General features: G+C 38.8%; 1 protein-coding gene across 2 annotated transcripts; it reads left to right on the plus strand.

The window, feature by feature from the left end:
• The first annotated feature begins 4,776 nt into the window (after window positions 1–4,776).
• On the plus strand, window positions 4,777–23,961 carry paox (polyamine oxidase). Of its 2 annotated transcripts, none has more exons than XM_062996175.1 (8): window positions 4,777–4,814; window positions 12,443–12,720; window positions 14,649–15,141; window positions 18,044–18,243; window positions 18,423–18,678; window positions 18,795–18,907; window positions 19,807–19,961; window positions 22,983–23,961. In XM_062996175.1, exons 2-8 carry the CDS (start codon window positions 12,561–12,563, stop codon window positions 23,127–23,129), a joined length of 1,524 nt encoding a protein of 507 aa, XP_062852245.1. In that variant the 5' UTR covers window positions 4,777–4,814; window positions 12,443–12,560; the 3' UTR covers window positions 23,130–23,961. The 2 variants fall into 2 exon arrangements, with proteins under 2 accessions (XP_062852245.1, XP_062852246.1); XM_062996176.1 differs by lacking the exon at window positions 4,777–4,814 and adding an exon at window positions 11,768–11,782.
• Window positions 23,962–24,628: the final 667 nt, after the last annotated feature.

Raw genomic sequence — 24,628 nt, forward strand, 5'->3', positions numbered from 1 at the left:
AATGCTGTCTATCCAAAATGTTTCTTGTAATATAGATACCAAGATACTTTACTGTGTTTTGGACTGGAATATTATCTATATTAATATCCTTGCAATTGTAAAGAGGCATTATCTCACACTTTGACATATTTAATGTTAAACCTGAAGCATATGAAAACTGTGTAACTAGATTCAAAGCAGTAGATAACTCGTCTCTATCTTTTAAATAATAATACCCTGCTTCATAGATGTTGTCATCTCTCTCTGATCAACACACTCCTTATACATATAAAATAAAATGTATTTAATAATTTCCCAAAAATGAATGTAAAATTCTATAGATAAACCATCAATACCTGGTGATTTCCCTTTCTTCATTGAAAAAAAGCCAATTTGATTTCATCTATAGAGAGGCAAGAATCACACTGTTCTTTAAAACTTTTCTCTATAATTAGAATATGTTGTTTAATTCTGGTGACAAAGTTTTCATAACTATTTACATAGAAATTAGATATATAAAGATTTCGATAAAAGGAGGTGACAAACTGATATTAATTTGGTCAGTGCACTGAACTCCATTTAAAACAGATAAATAGTTTCTTTTTCCGTTTCTTTTTTCAAGAGAAAAAAAGTAACTAGTGTTTTTCTCACCCTCCTCCATCCATTTAGCTCTAGATCTGACATATGCCCCTTTAGCTAAATCTAAATAAATTGATAAATTTTTAAATTTAGATTTTTTAATTCTAACTTTTCTTCTTCAGAAGTATTATCCTTAACCATTAAAGCATTAATTCTACCAAAGAGATCTAACTCTTGTTTACATTTAATGGCTTTTAATATTTTACATCTCTTAATGGCCACATATCTAAATTTATATTTGAAATAATCCCATTTAGCTTTATAATTGCTTATGTCTTCATCATTTAAAATATCCTTGATCAGTGCAATAATGCTTTCATTTAATGTACAGTGGGGTCAAAAAGTATTTAGTCAGCCACTGATTGTGCAGGTTCTCCTACTTAGAAAGATGAGAGAGGTCTGTAATTTTCATCATAGGTACACTTCAACTATGAGAGACAAAATGAGGAAAAAAAAATCCAGGAAATCACATTGTAGGATTTTTAAAGAATTTATTTGTAAATTATGGTGGAAAATAAGTATTTGGTCACCCACAAACAAGCAAGATTTCTGGCTCTCACAGACCTGTAACTTCTTCTTTAAGAAGCTCTTCTGTCCTCCACTCGTTACCTGTATTAATGGCACCTGTTTGACCTCGTTATCTGTATAAAAGACACCTGTCCACAGCCTCAAACAGTCAGACTCCAAACTCAACCATGGCCAAGACCAAAGAGCTGTCGAAGGACACCAGGAAGAAAATTGTAGACCTGCACCAGGCTGGGAAGAGTGAATCTACAATAGGCAAGCAGGTTGGTGTGAATAAATCAACTGTGGGAGCAATTGTAAGAAAATGGAAGACATACAAGACCATTGATAATCTCCCTTGGGGTCAAGATCTCATCCCGTGGGGTCAAAATGATCATGAGAACGGTGAGCAAAAATCCCAGAACTACACGGAGGGACCTGATGAATGACCTGCAGAGAGCTGAGACCAAAGTAACAAAGGCTACCATCAGTAACACACTACGCCGAGAGGGACTCAAATCCTGCAGTGCCAGGCGTGTCCCCCTGCTTAAGCCAGTACATGTCCAGGCCCGTCTGAAGTTTGCCAGAGAGCATATGGATGATCCAGAAGAGGATTGGGAGAAAATCATGTGGTCAGATGAAACCAAAATGGAACTTTTTGGTAAAAACTCAACTCGTCGTGTTTGGAGGAAGAAGAAGAACCCAAGAACACCATACCTACTGTGAAGCATGGGGGTGGAAACATCATGCTTTGGGGCTGTTTTTCTGCAAAGGGGACAGGACGACTGATCCGTGTTAAGGGAAGAATGAACGGGGCCATGTATCGTGAGATTTTAAGCCAAAACCTCCTTCCATCAGTGAGAGCATTGAAGATGGAACGTGGCTGGGTCTTCCAGCATGACAATGATCCCAAACACACCGCTCGGGCAACGAAGGAGTGGCTCTGTAAAAAGCATTTCAAGGTCCTGGAGTGGCCTAGCCAGTCTCCAGGCCTCAACCCCATAGAAAATTTGTGGAGTCCGTGTTGCCCAGCGACAGCCCCAAAACATCACTGCTCTAGAGGAGATCTGCATGGAGGAATGGGCCAAAATACCAGCTACAGTGTGTGCAAACCTGGTGAAGACTTACAGGAAACGTTTGACCTCTGTCATTGCCAACAAAGGTTATGTTACAAAGTATTGAGTTGAACTTTTGTTATTGACCAAATACTTATTTTCCACCATAATTTACAAATAAATTCTTAAAAATCCTACAATGTGATTTCCTAGATTTTTTTTTCTCATTTTGTCTCTCATAGTTGAAGTGTAGCTATGATGAAAATTACAGACCTCTCTCATCTTTCTAAGTAGGAGAACTTGCACAATCAGTGGCTGACTAAATACTTTTTGACCCCACTGTATCATCCTTAAGAAGTATATTATTGAACTTCCAATAGCCTCTAAGTTTTGGAGTCTCATGTGAGCTGCCCAACTTTAAAGAAATAAGTTTATGATCAGATAGTGGGGCAAATGCATGTGAAATATCTTTAACAATATTAAGAGATGAAGAGGATATCAAAAAAAGATCAATTCTAGATTGCAAGGATCGATTAACATTAGACCACGTGAAATCCAGCTTATCAGGATTAAAGAAACGCCATGTATCAGTCAGAGAGAGATAAGAACACAGCGAAAAGATCAAAAGATCTTGATTAGCTCTAGGAGGTAACCTATCAAATTTGTCATCGATGCATTCATTGAAGTCACCACCTAAAATTAAAATGGAATTAGAATGTCTACCCATCAGAGAAAGCAGTTCAGTCTTTATCTGTGAAAAGAGTGTTTTGTTAGCTATTCGAGAATTGTATCCGTAAACATTACATAAAATAAATAGAGTTGTCTTGTTTGATAACTATTATAATCCATCTCCCATCATTTGAATCTACCACCTCAAGTACCTCTCCCCTAAATTTATGAAGTAAGACTAAGACCCCAGCAGAGTGGTTGGTGCCATGACTACAATACATTAAGTTACCCCACTGTGTTCGCCAAAAATTAATATCCAAATCACTTGAGTGGGTTTCCTGAAGAAAAATTAAATCTGCATCACTTCTTTTGCAAAACAAAAAAATGGCTTTCCTTTTTATCACATCACGCATACCCCTAACATTCAATGACAAGACAGACAATAAACTACTGCTTGGATTTATAACAAAGAACAATATCAATTAACAATATTATTCATGTGAAATAAAATCTGTGCCAAAAAATTATACATTCCTACCGGAGGTGTGGCATACGATCAGGATACTTAACATTTACCTGAAAAAAGGAAGATAATCTAATTTTGCAAATGCAAAGAGATTTAACCAGGTTATATATTGAAACTATTTATAAATGCACATTATATGCATAAACTGGACAAAAATGTCCTGTTTTATAGAAAATTAGGCTTTTAAAACATATTAAAGCAAAATGCAATAAATTGCTACTTTAAACAACTGGACAAATTTAAACGTTTTACAGTCAACGTAAATAATCACATTTCTTTTCATCAATGAGGGCATATGAACCACGGAAGGATGCTTTCTTGCCTTCATCTCTAGCTTTTTTCACTAGAGGCCAAAGTTTCATTCTAGCTGCTCTGTCCTCCGGTGACAAGGCTTCTGAGAAGTTTAGCTTGTTCTCTCGTAGAAACTGAGAGCATCGGGAAACACTCCAAATGGCATCGCGTATGCGACGTAACGCAAACAAGATGACGATGGATCTACCAGAACCATCGTCTCTCTTTGCGCCAAGTCGATGAACAATATCAACACCATTCTTTAAGTCATCGTGAATTTCAGAAGCAACTTTTCCAAGAATATCAATTACAATCTTTCTGATTTCTTCCCTGTTCTTTTCTCAGTCCGTGTAGTTTCAAAGCCCATCTCCAGCTGTACCGTTTGCAGTCAGCAACTGTTGCTTTAAGCATGTCGTTTTCCTTCTTTAATGTTTTAATATCTTCGTCCATGCGGTTTAGAATCTCTTTGTGTTGACTAACTTGCGTAGTCAGCTGTTTCACCGTTGAAGTTAACTTCTCTATCTGTGCCGAAGTATTTTTAGTCGTCAACTCAATGGCGGAAATTTTCTTGAATGTTTCGTCATGTTTATCTGAGAGTTTGCGAATCGCAACCAAAATATCAGACTGCGAGTCGCTACTTTCACGAGTGTCCCACTTTGCACTGGTTTCAAAGGAGTGTCAGGGAGAGGAACAGCCAGAACATCAGGTTCTATGTCTGGATTAGACTCGAACCAGTTTGCGTTGCTCAATGGCTCGCTATCCTGTTGCAGATCCATCGAAACTGAGCTGACTGTAATCTCAGACCTGGTCACAGTTTGTTTCTTCCTCCTTCTTCCCATAAACAATCAATAATTCATCAGTTAATTAGGTAATTATTTGGTATTTTCCTGATCGTCAAACCACATAAATTCCTGAGAGAAAACTAAAACACGTCCACTCACTAATCCGCCATCTTGGCCCTCCAACTGTATGATTGTTGTGATGGTTCGAGTCGTTACAAATGCATGCCATAATAATTTAACGGGACTCCTGCACCTTTAAGAGACAACCGTGACATCGTAGTCATGGCAACTAACTTTACCCTTCGCTAAGAAGCCATGTGACTTTTACGGCAAACAGAACGCGAAGTAGTACGTACCAAAGCATCGTCTGTAAGTAGTGGCGTTTATATTCTCAGTTGTTAGTAAATGTTTAGTGAGTATATCACAGCGTTTTAGTTACAAATTTACCGTAATTAAATACTGTTGTTACGTTACTATAGCAATTAGTATCTTTACACACAATTTTAACTCGTTAGCATTATTTTACGTTTGGTTAAATCTCATATTGTACCAGATGTAACACTTGACTACAGCTGTGTGCCTTTACTGTATTAAGTTCTTTATTGTTTTTATTGTTTGTATTTTTACTTCATTTTGATGCACACAGTGTATCACACAGCTGGCGAGCAAATAAACCGACTGTATTCTGAAGAGAGCTGTCTGTCTGTCTGTCTGTCTGTCTGTCTGTCTAGCTGGGAAAGGGGGATAAACTATTAGTGAGGGCAGAATGATTGTCTTAAAAATACACTGTAAAATCCTAAATAAACTGCATCTTTCAAAATGCAGGCTGATTTTGTGACCTGCAAAGTGACACATCCCGCTAGTAGATGATGTTACACATATTTACACATGATCCTAAAATGTACAAAAAGATAAGTAAGAAAATTAAGCAGAAGGATGAAATGTAATGAAAGTGAAAACAAGTTTGTGCTTCAGGAAGAGAAACCGGTGCGTCTCTTGTGTTATGAAGCCGTGTCTGTGGTAAAGTAGGACAATATAAATGCAGAATTTAGCCTCCAAGAAAAACAACAGACTGCAATCACAGCAGGATACGTTACAATCGACCCTTTGAGGGCCACCATAATGCTGATGTGGCCCTCGGTGAAAATTTGTTTGACACCCCTGTACTAGAGTATGTGAAGAGTTTTTAAACTTTTTTGTGAAAAAATTGAAACAATTAGGTCTGGCATTACTTATTTGGGTATAGATTCTCCACTTCCACTGCCGTGCCCAGGTGTGTTTAAAAAGTTTGAGGCTGTTTCAATCTCTGAATTAACAAATTTGGTGCTGAAAACAAAGCCAACAACCTCCCCACTTGATGTGATGCCCCCACAGATAGTTAGTGAGACATTTGATATATTAGGACCTTTTGTCCTGGATATCATTAATACTTCCCTTGCCACTGGTACTGTTCCAGCTTTAAACATGCTGTAGTTACACCTCTGCTCAAAAAGCATAATCTTGATGCTACAGTGGTTAGTAACTATAGGCTGATTTCTAAATTGCTTGGCTAAATTGCTGGAAAAGGTTGTATATTCTCAGCTTTTACCATTTTTAAGTAAAAATGGTATTTTTGAGATTTTTCAGTCTGGCTTTAAGTCTATGCACAGCACTGAATCTGCTCTTCTGAAGGTGACAAATGACTTGCTACTTACTGATGATGAGGGAAATTGTGCCATCCTCATTTTATTGGACCTTAGTTCTGCTTTTGATACTGTTGACCATGACATACTTGTTGGTTGCCTGGAAAAGTAGGTTACAGGGAGAGGCCCTGAATTGGTTCATATCTTATTTTAAGAATATAACTTTTTCAGTGAATATTAGCAGCTATTTCTTTTCTTCTGCTGATGTCTCTTGTGGTGTTCCACAAGGGTCCATACTAGGGCCCCTCCTTTTTTCTCTCTATATGCTGCCATTAGGTCAAATAATTAGAAGGCAGAATGTCAGCTTTCACCTGTATGCTGATGACATACAGCTTTATCTTCCCATTAGACCGAATGACAATGGCTCGTTAACGTCTCTTAGCAGTTGTCTTGAGGACATAACGAGGTGGATGGCTGACAATTTTCTTCAGCTGAATGAAAGCAAGTCAGAAGTTATCATTTTTGGGGGTCCTCATCACATCAATAGTGTCTCCAATAACCTTGGTCACTTGTCTACATGTGTCAAAACATCTGTGAGAAATCTTGGTGTTATCTTTGACTCTGGCCTCAGATTTGATAAACAAATCAACTCTGTGGTAAGGAATGGCTTCTTCCAGCTCAGAAATATTGCGAAGATTAAGCCTTTTCTCTGCTATTCTGACCTGGAAAAAGTTATTCATGCATTAATTTCTGCAAGATTTGACTACTGTAATTCTCTGTATATTGGGATCAATCAGTCTCTATTGCGGCGTTTACAGGTAGTCCAGAATGCAGCAGCAAGGTTACTGACTAATACCAAGAAAAGAAACCATATTACACCGTCCTTGTCTCACTACATTGGCTGCCTGTTCAGCACAGGATTCAGTTTAAAGTGCTTTTATTTGTTTTTAAAGCGCTTAATGGTCAAGCCCCGGCTTATCTCAGTGGTATGCTTTCTCCCGCAACCACACAGCGATCTTTGAGATCAGCCACTCAGAACTTGTTGACTGTTCCTAGGGCTCGTTTGAAGCTAAAAGGTGATCGTGCATTTGCAGTTTATGCTCCGAGGCTTCGACAAGCACCTTTGGCCGCTGTTTTTAAATCACTCCTAAAAACATACCTTTATAAGCTGGCATTTGAACAGTGAGGAGCTGTGGTAATTGTTTAGTGTATTTTTATCTGTTTTATGTTGTCTCTTACTCTATTTTTATTTGGTTTTACTTTTTTAACATAATGTTATCTTATGTATGCTTGTTTAATGTACAGCACTTTGGTCAACAAAAGTTGTGCTTTATAAATAAAATTTACTTACTTACTTACTTACTTACAATACAGTGGGGCCAAAAAGTATTTAGTCAGCCACTGATTGTGCAGGTTCTCCTACTTAGAAAGATGAGAGAGGTCTGTAATTTTCATCATAGGTACACTTCAACTATGAGAGACAAAATGAGAAAAAAAAATCCAGGAAATCACATTGTAGGATTTTTAAAGAATTTATTTGTAAATTATGGTGGAAAATAAGTATTTGGTCACCCACAAACAAGCAAGATTTCTGGCTCTCACAGACCTGTAACTTCTTCTTTAAGAAGCTTTTCTGTCCTCCACTCGTTACCTGTATTAATGGCACCTGTTTGACCTCGTTATCTGTATAAAAGACACCTGTCCACAGCCTCAAACAGTCAGACTCCAAACTCAACCATGGCCAAGTCCAAAGAGCTGTCGAAGGACACCAGGAAGAAAATTGTAGACCTGCACCAGGCTGGGAAGAGTGAATCTACAATAGGCAAGCAGGTTGGTGTGAATAAATCAACTGTGGGAACAATTGTAAGAAAATGGAAGACATACAAGACCATTGATAATCTCCCTCGATCTGGGGCCCCACGCAAGATCTCATCCCGTGGGGTCAAAATGATCATGAGAACGGTGAGCAAAAATCCCAGAACTACACGGAGGGACCTGATGAATGACCTGCAGAGAGCTGGGACCAAAGTAACAAAGGCTACCATCAGTATACACACTACGCCGAGAGGGACTCAAATCCTGCAGTGCCAGACGTGTCCCCCTGCTTAAGCCAGTACATGTCCAGGCCCATCTGAAGTTTGCCAGAGAGCATATGGATGATCCAGAAGAGGATTGGGAGAATATCATGTGGTCAGATGAAACCAAAATGGAACTTTTTGGTAAAAACTCAACTCGTCGTGTTTGGAGGAAGAAGAAAAACCCAAGAACACCATACCTACTGTGAAGCATGGGGGTGGAAACATCATGCTTTGGGGCTGTTTTTCTGCAAAGGGGACAGGACGACTGATCCGTGTTAAGGGAAGAATGAACGGGGCCATGTATCGTGAGATTTTAAGCCAAAACCTCCTTCCATCAGTGAGAGCATTGAAGATGGAACGTGGCTGGGTCTTCCAGCATGACAATGATCCCAAACACACCGCTCGGGCAACGAAGGAGTGGCTCCGTAAAAAGCATTTCAAGGTCCTGGAGTGGCCTAGCCAGTCTCCAGACCTCAACCCCATAGAAAATTTGTGGAGTCCGTGTTGCCCAGCGACAGCCCCAAAACATCACTGCTCTAGAGGAGATCTGCATGGAGGAATGGGCCAAAATACCAGCTACAGTGTGTGCAAACCTGGTGAAGACTTACAGGAAACGTTTCACCTCTGTCATTGCCAACAAAGGTTATGTTACAAAGTATTGAGTTGAACTTTTGTTATTGACCAAATACTTATTTTCCACCATAATTTACAAATAAATTCTTTAAAAATCCTACAATGTGATTTCCTGGATTTTTTTTTCTCATTTTGTCTCTCATAGTTGAAGTGTACGTATGATTACAGACCTCTCTCATCTTTCTAAGTAGGAGAACTTGCACAATCAGTGGCTGACTAAATACTTTTTGGCCCCACTGTATATTCTAACTGATTTTACCTCAGTTTATAAGGGATAGAAAAATTGAGGGATTGTTCTTTTGTCATTTTTCGTTCATTCAATTGAATTTGATTGATGATGATAAAACAGTTTTTTAAATAAATATGTTTGCATTGATTTTGCCAAATCACATGAATTGTTTGAATTAGACCATCATAGCAAATGTTATCAGAGTGATTCAGATTTTTTTTTTTAATTAATGGTAATGTCTGAGGTGGTTGGGGGGTTCAAGACTGTAGTATATTAGAATTGTTTTTGGTGATGTACAGCGGGGGAAATAAGTATTGAACACGTCAACATTTTTCTCAGTAAATGTATTTCTAATGGGACTATTGACATGAAATTTTCACCAGATGTTGGTAACAACCCAAGTAATCCACACATATAAAGCAGTCAAAACAAATAAGTCCAAAAATTAAGTTATGTGTAATAAAGTGAAATGACACAGGGAAAAAGTATTGAACACATGAAGAAAAGGAGGTGCAAAAAGGCATGGAAAGCCAAAACACCAGCTGAAATCTGTCAGTATTTAGAAAGCAAGCCTGCCCCTATCAGTGCAAATTAATATCAGCTGGTTTAGTCCTAATTGATGGCCTACAAAAAAGTTTCTTATTACCAAAGCTCGTTTAAAGTTTGCTGCACAACATTTGGACAAGCCTATAAAATACTGGGAGAATATAATCTGGTCAGATGAGACCAAAATTGAACTATTTGGATGTCATAGCACACACCATGTTTGGAGGAGAAAAGGCACTGCACATCACCCCAAAAACACCATATCAACAGTAAAGTTTGGAGGTGGGAACATCATGGTGTGGGGCTGTTTCTCAGCATATGGTACTGGTAGACTTCATGTAATTGAAGAAAGGATGAATGGAGAAATGTACCGAGACATTCATGATAAGAATCTGCTGCCATCTACCAGGATGCTGAAGATGAAACGAGGGTGGACTTTTTAGCAAGACAATGATCCCAAACACACAGCCAAGGAAACTCTCAAGTGGTTTCAGAGAAAGAAAATAAAGCTGCTAGAATGGCCCAGTCAATCACCCGACTTAAATCCAATTGAAAATCTATGGAAAGAACTGAAAATCAGAGTTCATAGAAGAGGCCCCCGGAACCTTCATGATCTGAAGACAGTTTGTGTGGAGGAATGGGCCAAAATCACACCTGAACAATGCATGCGACTAGTTTCTCCATACAGAAGGCGTCTTGAAGCTGTCATTACCAACAAAGGCTTTTCTACTAAATATTAAATAAATTTCAGTAAGCGTGTTTAATACTTTTTCCCTGTGTCATTTCACTTTATTACACATAACTTAATTTTTGGACTTATTTGTTTTGACTGCTTTATATGTGTGGATTACTTGGGTTGTTACCAACATCTGGTGAAAATTTCATGTCAATAGTCCCATCAGAAATATATTTACTGAGAAAAATGTTGATGCATTCAATACTTATTCCCCCCACTGTATAACTGTAAGTTAGTTAACGGTTAGAAGGTGGCAGTAAATACTTAATGACTATATAAGATAATGACGGTAGAATTATTAAGTGAATGCACATGTAACGGGTTGGAAGCATGAATGTGTGTGTATGTGTATGTTGAGAATAAATGTGCATGGTTAAACTGATTCTCTCTCTGCCTGCAATCTCCTTCATCCAATATATCACAAAGACTTAACATTAACATTGTCTTGGATTAACATTATCTGTAGTTATGTTAAAAGTACAGTATGTTAAAGTAACATTTAAAAAGGTTTTTGGGTATGTTCTTTAACTTGTATTAAATGTCTTGAGAATATTAAGAAAACTGACAAAAAACTGACAAAATAACGTTGAGGGAACGTTCTAATAAAACATTCATACAACCAAAATGGCATGTTAAGGGAACGTTCAGAGAACCTTATTTAAAATGTTCCTAGAACATTCCAAGACAACGTTCCCAGAACGTTAAATTATGGTTGCAAATGTTTTCATAACTTTAAAAAAACGTTGAGAAAATCAAGAAAACTGGACAAAATAACGTTGAGGGAACGTTCTAATAAAACATTCATACAACCAAAATTGAACGTTTGGGGAGCGTTCTCAGAACGTAATTTTGTTAGCTGGGTGATCACTGTTAATTTGAAATTAAAGAAATGATTTTTTAAAAAGCTGAACACGTTGAGTTTAAGGGAAATGTTGAGTTTAAGGGTACACATTTCTCGACAAAGGGAGCTGAGTTTCAAAGATTTTGAGTTTAGGGGACGTTGAGTTACAAGGTACCACTGTAGTTGTATTATTACAATAAGCAGATGGTGCTGGCAGATCAAGCACTTTACTTGTGTGCATGACCTTTTCCCGTAGAGAGTAGTTGCATCTCTTTTGAAGTTTGTGAGGGAATGACTGTTCTGTAATGTGTCATGCTGACACAGTTCTGGGATCAGAGATTTTCCGACTCTGACTTAAAACCACACTGAGTCAAATCATTATAAATTAAGGTCAACAGATTGCGCGTCACGTGACTTTTTATTTTGATACTGACGTCGAAGCGATGTGTCGAAGCACCGCGCTTCAAATGAATCGATTCAGTTTCGAATCTGAGTTGTATAAAGTAGTGATTGACATTACTACCTTTATAGAGAAACCTACGTGTTCATCATGCAACAATGCAATCTCTGTAGCGATAGCGCTAGTCTGCGTTTACATTACATGTTTTTATTCTTATTTCTTGATATTGATAACCGTACAGCGTGACTTCAGGTTAGTTAACCGTCTGTGTCGTTTAAAGTAAAACTTTTCCACGACGTAGTCGTCGCCGTGGGTGTGGAACCATTTAAAACAATGAGTACACAAGAAGGAATGCCATTTTTCTGCATTCATTAATCATAGTGCGTGTATTTTTTTCATAGAATTAACTTTTTTACACAAAGTTATTGTGTTATCACAATATTTCCCGAATAGCGTTTTAAATGACTACTTTACCAAAGGTGAGGTTACACTTTTTAAGCACACTTTATAGTAAAGGTATGCAGAATGAGACACAGCCCTCTAATTCACGCTTATCTGTCCTCTGTGTCGTGTGTAGGGTGTGTAGCCCAGTACAACAAGTTTTGGATGTATTACCCAAATAGTTCATCTTAAATAAACATTTCTCATACTTTCAAAACTTTTGAATTATACATTTTTATTAGTTTGTAGACTATTTGATCTAAAGAACCTTCACAACTCGGCGCTTAATAAGCATTTACAGCCCAGGGCGCTGGTAAAGGTTTAGACCTTTACATTCAAACTGTCATTCAACAAACCATATCCATATATAATTAAAAAAACACATATGTGTTAAAAAAAAAAAAAAAAAAAAGGTTTAGATGTCATAAGGGAGTACAATAATTTGAGACTGTGTTTATGATTTTCTAAAAGCGTCTCCTCCTCTGGCGGAAGATTGGATTGCTGAACAGCGCCCCCTGTGGTCTCACTGCTGGCAGTACCGTGGAGTTTAGAACAAGTTCATTTGAATAGCAGCAGCGCAAAGAGGAATATGGCTTCTCTACCGGCTCTGGATGCAAACATTCTTATTATTGGATGTGGGATTGCAGGGATCGGTGCTGCACAGAAATTAATCAAGCATGGCTTTAAGAATGTTCGGATTATTGAAGCCACGTCCCGAAGCGGTGGAAGAATTAAAACAGGAAGACTGGGTAAGTGTTTGCATTACTTGTACAGTACGGACGGAAGCTACAGCAGTAACTGCTTGGCTGTTTTATTTATTTATTGTTAATAAGAACAGTGAAGTACTCAGCTCAAACAAGAACTACAATATATGGCCAAAAGTGTGGACAACTGACCGTGAATTTGTTGGACTTCACATTCCAAAGCCATTGTTATGTACACTGATCAGCCATAACATTAAAACCACATCCTTTATGTGCAGAGAGAAGCAAACCATGCACACATCTTTTGGTAAGTAACATGATGAAAGACATTCTGGGATATGTAATACCCAGGGAATGTAAATTTATGTATCTTGGAAGTTTGAATGTCTCTTAACCAAAATATTATTGATCACATGTAAAAAAAAGCAATAACAAGAAACTGGTGCAGAACTGAACCACCCACTACAACCCAGTGGCTAAAGATCTTTTTTTTTTTTTTTTTTAAACACTTCCTTGTTTCTACACTCACTGTTCATTTTATCAGCTCCACTTACCATATAGAAGCACTTTCTAGTTCTAATTACTGACTGTAGTCCATCTATTTCTCCACATACCTTTTTAACCTTCTTCAATGGTCAGGACCCCCACAGGACAACCACAGAGCAAGTATAATTTGGGTGGTGGATCATTCTCAGCACTGCAGTGATACTGACATGGTGGTGGTGTGTTAGTGTGTGTTGTGCTGGTATGAGTGGATCAGACACAGTTTTTAAATACCGTGTCCACTCACTGTCCACTCTATTAGACACTCCTACCTAGTTGGTCCACCTTGTAGATGTAAAGTCGGAGGCGATCGCTCATCTATTGCTGCTGTTTGAGTTGGTCATCTTCTAGACCTTCATCACTGGTCACAGGACGCTGCCCACGGGGCGCTGTTGGCTGGATATTTTTGGTTGGTGGACTATTCTCAGTCCAGCAGTGACAGTGAGGTGTTCAAAAACTCCATCAGCGCTGCTGTGTCTGATCCACTCATACCAGCACAACACACACTAACACACCACCACCATGTCACTGCAGTGCTGAGAATGATCCACCACCCAAATAATACCTGCTCTGTGGGGGTCCTGACCAATGAAGAATAGCATGAAAGGGGGCTAAACATGCAGAGAAACAGATGGACTACAGTCAGTAATTGTAGAAATACAAAGTGCTTCTAAATGGTAAGTGGAGCTGATAAAATGGACAGTCGGTGTAGAAACAAGGACGTGGTCATAATGTTATGCTTGATTGGTGTATGTGGAGTCTTTTGTAATTCATCTGTGTAGCTGTATTTGTAATGTGATTTAACTAAAGGTTTTGCTTTCTTTTTTTTAAACCAAATGTACATGCCTGAAAAGCCCAGAAAATCTCAATCTCAGTTTGGAACCAAAGTGCATAACGGTATGTGCTGTGCTGAATGGCTACAGTTTTTAAACTTTATCACAGTTTGCTAGTTAAACAATAACCTAATTGTTATCTTGAACTGTAACATTTAGATAGTAAGACCCACATATGAGGATGTTATGCACTTTGTACTCATCAGAATTTTGCAACCTCTGCAGCAGTGAGGACAATGATATCTTTGTTTAATCTGTCGAATCATCTCTTTAGTGTAATGTATTTTATAAAACTATAGAATAGAATTTCTTTGGTGTATGGTACAAAGAAATTCATTTTTTTGCAAATCCTAGCCTGTTTGAAAGCTAAGGGTCAGAGCGTAGGGTCAGCCATTGTACAGCGCCCCTGGGGCCGAGAGGGTTAAGGGCCTTGCTCAAGGGGCCAACACTGGCTGCATGATTCAAACTCTCATGCTTTTGATTAACAGCCCAAAGCTCTACCCACCAGGCTACCAGTGTCCCTCTATATAATGATAACCCATTATTATACCATCTTCTAAACAGAATTTAATACTATGTATTTTTTATTGTTTCCAGGCAGTAATGTTGTAGAAATTGGCGCCAACTGGATCCATGGACCATCACAAGAAAATCCAGTGTTTCGCTTGGCCTGCCACTACCAATTGCTTGACAAAGAGAGCATGTCTGAGGAGAATCAGTCTGTGGATGTTGGTGGTCACCCACCTTTTAATCCTAACTGGTTTTCCAGCGCTGGCAGGAAGCTTGATCTTAATGTACTTGGACCTGCAGTGGAGCTTTTTATGTCCTTATTTGAGAAGTGCCAGGAGTTCCACAACAGTGGTGGAGAACCTGTTCCTAGTGTGGGGGAGTTTGTTAGGAAAGAGGCTCTCCAGATCATTGGTAAAGAGTGGAAGCAGGATCAGGCTACCAGAGAGCTGAGCCTGGCTCTGTTCAGTATGATGCTGAAATTTGAGTGCTGTGTGAGTGGGACAAACTCGATGGATGATGTTGGTCTTGGAGCTTTTGGCATGTATAAGACCTTTCCAGGATTGGACTGCACCTTTCCAGGGTGAGATATGGGAAGGTCTGTTTTGGTTAATGGGAAACACTAGGGATGCAGATTGATTTTCTTTTAACTAGAGATGGGACGATCGATCGGCTATGAATCGGTATCGGCCGATTTTTAATCAAAATATGCTATCGGCGATATTTCCTAAAAGTAGCCGATTCGATCGTGTGATATATAAAGACCACGTTAAGTTAACAGCTCAGTGGATTGATCCAGACTTTGAGCTACGACGCGCCAACCATCACATCACCATTCATCAACCATCGTACAGAAACCATCGTGAAAGCTCTTCATGACCTAAAATAACATCATTAACGTTGTGCATCATACATACGATGTAATTTTGCTGATTGTAATATTTACTTTAAAAAGATAATTCAACCCGGTCACATCTGAGTCGATTCTATCAGCACGTTATATAAACTCCTGGTTCACTTTGGTAAATCGTAAGCGGTTCTTACTTGTGATGTAGATGAGAACAGAAAACGTTACAGAGCCAGTCAGAGGCAAAAGTTTATTCATTACCAAATTCGTTAGTTCAGGATCATCTGCTAAACTTTTAACGTAATCAGAACTTTTAGCTCCACAGACGGAACGAGTCTGACTCGGTGACCGCTCTGTGGTAATAGCGGTTTAATTAAGCTTTTTAATGTAAGAAAGTCACACAAAATGTTCTGTAGTAGCTGGTGTTTATTTAAAACCACAGCATTTATTAATAACAGTAAAAACGGAGAGAGAAACTTACGCGTCACATTCGACTCCTGAATCAGAATCATTTAAAGCGACACTGTGAACAAAGCGTTTTTTTTTAAAGAAACACACACACGCTGTTGCTTTCGGTTTATTTTCACTGTGAGGCTCTTTTTAAGTTTTTTTCAGACTAAACTGGATAACATTAAACCTGTGTGTGTGTGTGTGTGTGGTCAGTTAGACTAATAAGATATGTCTCCTGTGGGTGAAAAAAATAATTGTTTGGTTACTTTATTATTTACTGCTGATTTTGCGCTAAAAATTGCATGTCACCGCCACCGTCATATGAGTTTGATGCCAAACATCCACATAAATTTTCAGTAGATTCAGTAGATCTTCGAATGTGGTGCATGTGTACTGATAGTGGGTCGGGTGTGTGTCAAATCAACTTTTTGACTCTAGTTCTTTAGCTGTTTTCAGACAGCATTAACCATTGTAAGCATTCATCTTTTTTTTCTTTTTTTTTTTGTTTATGCATTTTCTCCCCTTTTCTCCTTTTTTTAGCGCGTCCATTTGCCCGATTGCATCATGCTTCCTCTCCACTAATGCCGATCCCTGCTCTGATTGAGGAGAACGAAGCTAACCCACGCCCCCTCCAACACGTGGGCAGCATGCCGTATGCATCTTATCACCTACACTTTAACGAGTGCAGTGCAGCTCAGCGTTGTGTACGGAGAGACACACCCTGAGAGCACTCTTTTCTCATCTCTGTGCAGGCACCATCAATCAGCCAGCAGAGGTCGTAATTGCACCTGTAATGAGTGAGAGACCCCATCCGGCGTAGTCTCGCCCATATCTGAACAACAGGCCAATTGTTGTTCATGTGGCCACTCATGAATTGTATTCGAGATCCCAGCTCTGGTTCCAGCGTGTATTTTTACCGCTGCGCCACCTGAGCGGCCGTAAGCATTCATCTTTGACCTATTAATCGATAACCAACAATCACTGACATTTCTAGGTAGCTCAAAAGCATTTAATACCTTAATTCAAATGCACTTTTTAATTATTTAGGTGGTTGCATTGGTGCTTTTGATGCAGTGGCAGAACATTAGGACCGTTTCATGTTGAGAAGTTGCTTTTTGTACAGAACTTGCTCAACACTGCTGAGAGAGCATGATCCTATGTTGTACAGACAACTAACCGGTGTAAAGGTCACCTTTATTTAAGCAATAGAACACGAGAGGGAGTGTGTTATCGCGAATAACATCACGGCTGTGATTTGGTCGCCGTAGATCATCACAGCCGTGATGTTATTCGCGATAACACACGACCTTGAGTGTTCTATTGCTTTTATACAACGATAAAGCCCTGAATTTCATATTAAATATGCTTTAATATTGACAATACCTTCCGCCAAAAAGTAGTTCCACAAAGAATATAAAGTTTAACACTACAAAGCAGACATCCCAAGTTGCAAAAACTCATTTCAGGGAGGTAAGAACAACAAGAAGAAGAAAGCAAGAACCTCCGAAGGGAAAAAAAGAAATAAAAAAACCTCTCGCACACACCAAAGGCTATGGATGAAAACAGAACTACTAGGGCTTAACTAACTGTTCGCGTTACAAACACATTAATGTTCCCTACATAGTGCACTAGATAGTGTATCAGATCATGGATATATGTTCCCTACATAGCGCACTAGATAGTGAATTAGACAATTGGTTATGTTCCCTACACAGTGCGCTAGATGATTGTGTATCAGATAACGGATTTAAAACGCGACCGGGAAAAAAAAGTCTGTGTCGCCTGCGTGCGCGTTTATGTGCATGAAGCTTGTCGTTAATGGCAACGCGTCAGCGGAGTAATACCATTGTGGTGTGAAAAGACCGTGCTGTATATCAGCACGTTTAGAACGCTTCTCAACCAATCAGATTGTAAGGTCGGAACTACCTGTTGTATAATTATTTATATAGCACATATTCATATAGCACAAAAGCTTGGTGGTATTTTGTTTGAGCAAAAACTTTTAACTTTAAAATTGCCTGTTATTACCTCTCTCTTGTTAACAGACTCTTCCTATAGTTTAGATAAATTATTCATGCTTATCATTATTTTTCAGCAAATAGAAGTACGCCAACTTTTGAACCTTGGTGCCTGAATCCGATCATGTATAATTCACTACTTGATTATGTTAATTTTCTTTATTTTACAGAGGATATGAAGGCTTAATTGAGCATATGATGAATGAACTGCCCAAGGACATCGTCTTGTTCAATAAACCAGTTAAGTGCATTCACTGGAATAACACCCAGAAACAGTCAAGCTCAAAAGGAAGAACATGCCCCGTTACTGTTGAATGCATTAATGGAGAGACTTTCAATGCAGATCATGTCATTGTTACTGTTCCACTGGGTATGTTTAGTAGCTACCAGCGTTTATTCACTGATCAGTTATTCATAATTTCTGCATGAAGATCACTGATTTAGTCAAAAGGTCTGCATGAATATCACTGATTTAGTCGAAATTTCTGCACGAATATCTCTGATTTTACATTTGTTTATAATCCTATTCTGATGTACTCAATCATAAAGGCTATTTGAAGAAGCACCATGACACACTCTTCGAACCGGTTCTGCCACTGCACAAGCGGCACTCCCTCCAGAGAATGGGTTTTGGGACCAACAATAAGATCTTCCTTGAGTTTGAGCAGCCATTCTGGGAGGAAGACTGTGAAGCTGTCTATCTCATATGGGAAGACGAGACTGATCTTGTAGATGTGGTTTCTGATGTGAAGGCAGCCTGGACTAGAAAGCTGTTTGGATTTACTGTCCTGAAACCCACAGAGAGGTAGGGAGACTTCAGTCTAATCTACCCATGTTAGTCACTTTATATAAAATCTGCTAAATCTCAATGTACATTTAAATGTAGCATTTGGCTTCAGGTTATTGTCTCTTACAATTCAGGTTTGGACATGTTCTTTGTGGATGGATTGCTGGACATGAATCAGAATATATGGAAACTTTGTCTGAATTAGAAGTCATGCAGGATGTCACTCAGCTTATTCGCAGATTTACAGGTAACATGCATTTCAAAGTTTAGTGCAGCTAGCTCAGCAGTTAGACAGTTTAGTCAGCTAGCACAGAAAAGGCTCTTCACCATAATCTGGTGATCCTTGACTAGTTCCAAGCTATGGATAAAAAAATTGAATAGTTTTGTGTTTTTCAAGTGTTCATCTGGCCAGTAACATAGCATGAGCAACAGCTTAAAACGAAGATGTCTCAGAGGAAGCATATGTTAGCCCATACCTTTCCAGGTTGGTAGCTGACTGCCTACCACTACAATACAATTACAATGCAGGTATGCACTGAAAAAATGGAGCATCCAAGCATTATGTATATGTACAAAAGACTATTCATACAATAAACTAACATTTTCTGCTTGTGTATTACACATTTAACACGTTATTGTAAATAAAATATGCAAAACTCAAATAAAATAAGCAATGTAAACACTATATACTATATACCCACTTTATACACTATAAACTATACACAATACCCAGAGGTAACAACCATGGTTCAGAGATATAATTACATTAAGGTGTGTCAAAAATACCAGGAACTTGACCTAGATTTAGGGTGGAATGGTGGCTTAGTGCCTCACAGCGACAGTGCTTCCCAGGTGGGGTCGGTACTGGTCTTTTCTGTGTGGGGTTTGCATGTTCTCCTCGTTTCCTCCGGGATTTCTGGTTTCCCCCCACAGTCCAAAGACATGCAAAAATGACTGCACATGACTGTATTTGACATTAAACTTGTGAACTGATGAATCTTGTGTTACCAGTAATCACAGATTCTGCCATAAATGTAACCAAAGTGTGTAAAACATGACTTTAAAATCCTAATAAATCAATTAAATAATGATGTAGATTGCGCTGTGTACATACTGTACACTTTACATTGTGCTGATTTTTAACAGGTAATCCAACAATTGCACCAAGGAAGCTTTTAAGGTCCCAGTGGTTCCATGAGCCCTACACATGTGGATCCTACTCATACCTGGCAAAAGGCTGCTCAGGCCAAGACCTAGACAACCTCACAGAGCCGCTGCCACTGACTGGATTAAATGCTGAGGTATGTTACAGCGTTACAGTGTCATCACATTCATAGCTTCACATCACACAGTAGTGCATAGAATTATGACTGAGCAGTGGTAGCTTAGTGGTTAAGGGACTGACCTAGTAATCGACGGTTGCTGGTTCGAGCACCATCTCCACCCAGCTGGCACAGTTGGGGTCCTGAACAAGGTTCTTAACCCTGAAGTTCTGGCACTGTGTCCGTCACAACTGTAAGTTGCTTGAGATAAAAGCGTCTGCTAAATGCCATAAAGGTAAATGATTGTTAGTGACCTGTTATAAGCTCTAAAGTTCAATTTAAAGTTCAACTTAATCTGAAATACATTACTTTTGAACATATGGGGGCAAAAACTGCTATCTCTGTGCTTGCTGAGGCTCTGTATTAATCAGCAACTGGCTGGTGTAAAAAATAAACAGCAGCCATCAGCTGCACACGTGTTGGAGGACACGAATCCTTCTAGCCTTGGCCGTTCTTGGCCAGCAAGAGTGTCATGCTATCAGAGGTTGCCAGAGTGCACGGGTAATGCATGTATCCAAATTGGGGAAATGATAACTTGCAGAAAATGCAACAAAACGCCCAATTCAATAACAAAAAATGATTTTATGACCAAGAACAATAGCGAAATGTGGCTGAATTGAGCAGTTCAACAGAACAATTGGTCAAAGTTCTTTCAAAGCAATCTAAAAGACTGATCACTAGTTATCATAAGTGTTTGGTTGCCTCTTATCATTTATCTGCTCTGCTTTGCCTATAAGCTTGGTTTATGGGGAGTCATGCAGTTCATTTCCAAGCACCAATCAAAATGCCACCATCATTTTTAAGTCACAGCCTACCTGAGTCATGAGAGTAAATCAGTGGCAATATTTACTGTTTAATTTTGTTCACTGAGGAAACACTAGGAGAAGAGTTTCGGGTTACTGTAAATGTATAACTGTTACTACGTTTCTACTCCCACTGGCAAAAATTTTGCCTCATTCGTTAGATACACCGACAAGGCATAACATTATGACCACTGACAGGTGAAGTGAATAACACTGATTATCTCTTCATCTCGTCACCTGTTAGTGGGTGTGATATATTAGGCAGAAATTGAACATTTTATCCTTAAAGTTGATGTGTTAGAAGCAGGAAAAATGGGTGAGCATAAGGATTTAAGTGAGTTTGACAAGGGCCAAATTGTAATGGCTAAACAACTGGGTCAGAGCGTCTCCAAAACTGCAGCTCTTGTGGGGAGTTCTCAGTCTGCAGTGGTCAGTATCTATCAAAAGTGGTCCAAGGAGGAAGGAACAGTCGTAAACCTGCGATAGGATCATGGGCAGTCAAGGCTGATTGATGCACGTGGGGAGCGAAGGCTGGCCCGTGTGGTCCGATCCAACAGACGAGCTACTGTAGCTGGTTCTGAGAAAAGCTGTCACAATACACAGTGCATCACAGTTTGTTGCGCATGGGGCTGCATAGCCGCAGACCAGTTAGTTAGAAAGGTGGTCATTATGTGATCGGTGTATATTGTTTATTTTAGTCAGAATTTAACTTTCTTTTGCTGACTGAGAAAAAGAATAGTTAAACTTAAGAATGATTTACTCATCACTTGTACGTCTGAAGTTAAAAGGGACATTTTAATTCTTTTTAATAAGTTTTTTTCTATGACTAACAATTTATTTTCAAACTTTTATTAACTTGAGTGCTTTTATAGGTTTGATTTGGGTTTTCTGAACATATACATAAAGTAACTTTAATTAATAATTAGCTGATGTTGAAAGTTTGTTCATTTAACTTTGTGACATGGTTTTATGGTGCTTTCAAGTGCTTTCCTCAAGGTGAGACCTGTTTACCCAACTTGATCACGTTCATGTAGTTTGTGTGTAAATTGGATTACATCTCTTTGATTATCTGGCTATCCAGACAAATTTCCTTTCAGCAAGTGAGGTGAAGAGGGAAAATTAAATAAATAAAAAATAAATACCTCAGACCTGTCATGACTGCTGCACCTTTTACTTTGCGGCAAACACAAGTTTACGAATACTGCTGTCTTACAAGCATAACTAAACCACATCAAGAAGCAAGACACACCCAATAATAAAATTTTTACAACTTTAATTAGGGGGGGTAAATGCACGGTTAGATAGTGTATAGCTGCGTACAGAATCGCATACTTCCATACTCAATAGTACGCGAAATGAGGACGCGAGAGCGGTTAGTATGTCCGAATACATAGTATAAATAAAGAGGTACGCGAGAAGTACCTGGATGACGTACTTATTGGGCAGCCATGTTTGAGTATGCAAACGATGCACACTTGCGGTTCGCTAATGTATCCCATAATGCAACTGGAGCTGCGTAGGCGATTGAAGCGGAATAAGAAACAAGAAAGATAGCTAAAATAAATTTTTTTAAAGACAAATAAATAACAAAAAGAAGATAAATATCCAAAATTTTGGCGAGTGGGGTTTGTAATGAGTCTGTAACTATGGTGATATTACGTCATCACGTCATCACTTGACGTTAGTAAGATGGCGGATGTAGTACGTAGCGGTGTTGTGTGCATACTGCATACTTCTGTACTGAAAGTATGTACTTTTTTACCGGCTGAGTAGTGCATACTTCCTCCAATCTAGTACGTACTCTGTAAGTATGCGATTCCGGACGCAGCTTATGACTGGCGGTTCTAGACCATGTGAGGTGGGGGGGCCAGGCAGGGGCCAGAGGCTATGTTAGAGGGGCCAATTACTTTCTGCCCAAATGTGCATTGTGGGCATTAAGAGGAAACAGTCGATATGCAATAGAATTCAACATTTTATTTATGCAGTTTTCAGTCTAAAAACCCCTTAAAACGGTTCGACTGGAAAATGTGGGTTATTTTGGTGTGCAGCTTTGTTGCCGTGTGTTCGCAAGAGTGATGTGACTCACTCATTAGGGGGGCCATGAGGGGGGCCAAGCTGGTTGTCACAGGGGCGTGTGTGTGTGTGTGTGTGTGTGTGTGTGTGTGCAACAAAAATATAGCCTATTCTTCTGTCTCAGCCCTTACAGGTGCTATTTGCTGGAGAAGCCACACACAGACATTTCTTCTCTACTGTCCATGGTGCTTTGCTTGCTGGCTGGAGAGAAGCAGACCGTCTCATTTTACACTACACTCCTTCATTAGCTCACATCACTTCAAAGCTGTAAACTGTGAGTTAGCATAGGAAAAACACTTGAATTAAGTACCATTTTAATGCCTGATTTCTGAGGGTTACATTAAATCATTTATTTAATCATTTATGATTATACCTTATTTTGTGTATAAAAGCTTATTACAACAGATTCCTGAGATAGCCATAGATGCCTATGCCACCAGCAAGGGATCAGAATTGCGATCTCTTAATGATGAGAAGGTAGAATTGCATTGTGTTTTTTTCTCCTCTTTGGCTTAGGCAAGGAGACAACATCCCTCTGCCCCAGCACTTGACCCCTTCCCAAATGCTCCTTAGACATGGCCAGTTGTGTCTGTAGAGTGCCTGGCCAGGCCAGTGGCACACCTTAGATTCAAACTGGGCTAGCACCAGGTAGAATGTCAATACATTGCATTTTAATAGATTTTTAGGCTTTTATAAATGTATGGTTTAAATTGCCACATTAAGAGGCTCTAGATTGATTTCAATGTCTATTTATGGTAAAAGTAAAACCTGATTTAACTGGTAAAATCAGATTTATATTCTTTTGTTCTGAATGTGTCTCAACTGTTTCCTGTGCTTAGTTTTGTGATTGATAATGAAATTGTTATTGATACAAATTGATAGAGACTTCTCTTTAATTTCCTTCAGGATCAATAAAGTATCTATCTATCTATCTGTCTGTCTGTCTATCTATGTGTATATCTATCTATCTACCTACCTACATTAGTCATGGCTCTGAGGCCTGTCATAAGCTGTGCTCATCCTTTTTGTTATGTTTGATAATTCCCATTTGCAAAAACAAATGGATTTAAAAATCGTAGAGAATAAACTATTTATATAAATTTGATGGCTGTTTTGATCTGATTTATACAAAAAGCCTTATATCGAAAACATTAAGCGGTAAGTGGACAGACACACAGTTTTACTAGATTTATTTGCACACTGCTTCAGTTTGTATTTTTTAATGTAGTGGAAGGATAAAACACGGCCAAATTTAAGTGACAAAAATATCACACAATTCACACACTGGCGTTGTTAAAACTTAAGGATTTGACATCACATATGTAGCAACAGTGGTACCAGTAGCACAGTTTGAAAACAACAGATTTAGAAGATCATAATCAGCATTGTATTGCAATGCTATTTAAAAAAAAAACATCTGTTGCATAACTCAGATAAAGGCACTGCTTGAGATAACATCTTTGTCAATAAGCTAAGTATAACAAGTTTTACAGTTAACGACATGCTTCTTCGAAATTACTTTTAATCTTGCCCTCCAGCCACTAAAGTACAAATAGTAACAGGAGAAGAAGCTAAATTTAACCGTGTGAATAGCCCTAGTGTTTGGGCAGGGCAGAGTTTAACAGAACACCGTGTTTAAAGCACTTTAGAACATTTTGTTTCTTTAGTGCATGTAACTGTTGCCAAGTAACTCCATGTCAGCACTGCTCTAAACACTCACTGTAACATGGCAGATTTAAAGAAGAAAATTTCAAAAAATATTTTTTAAGC

Source organism: Trichomycterus rosablanca, chromosome 5 (genome assembly GCF_030014385.1).
Source record: "Trichomycterus rosablanca isolate fTriRos1 chromosome 5, fTriRos1.hap1, whole genome shotgun sequence".
NCBI classification, from domain to species: Eukaryota; Metazoa; Chordata; class Actinopteri; order Siluriformes; family Trichomycteridae; genus Trichomycterus; species Trichomycterus rosablanca.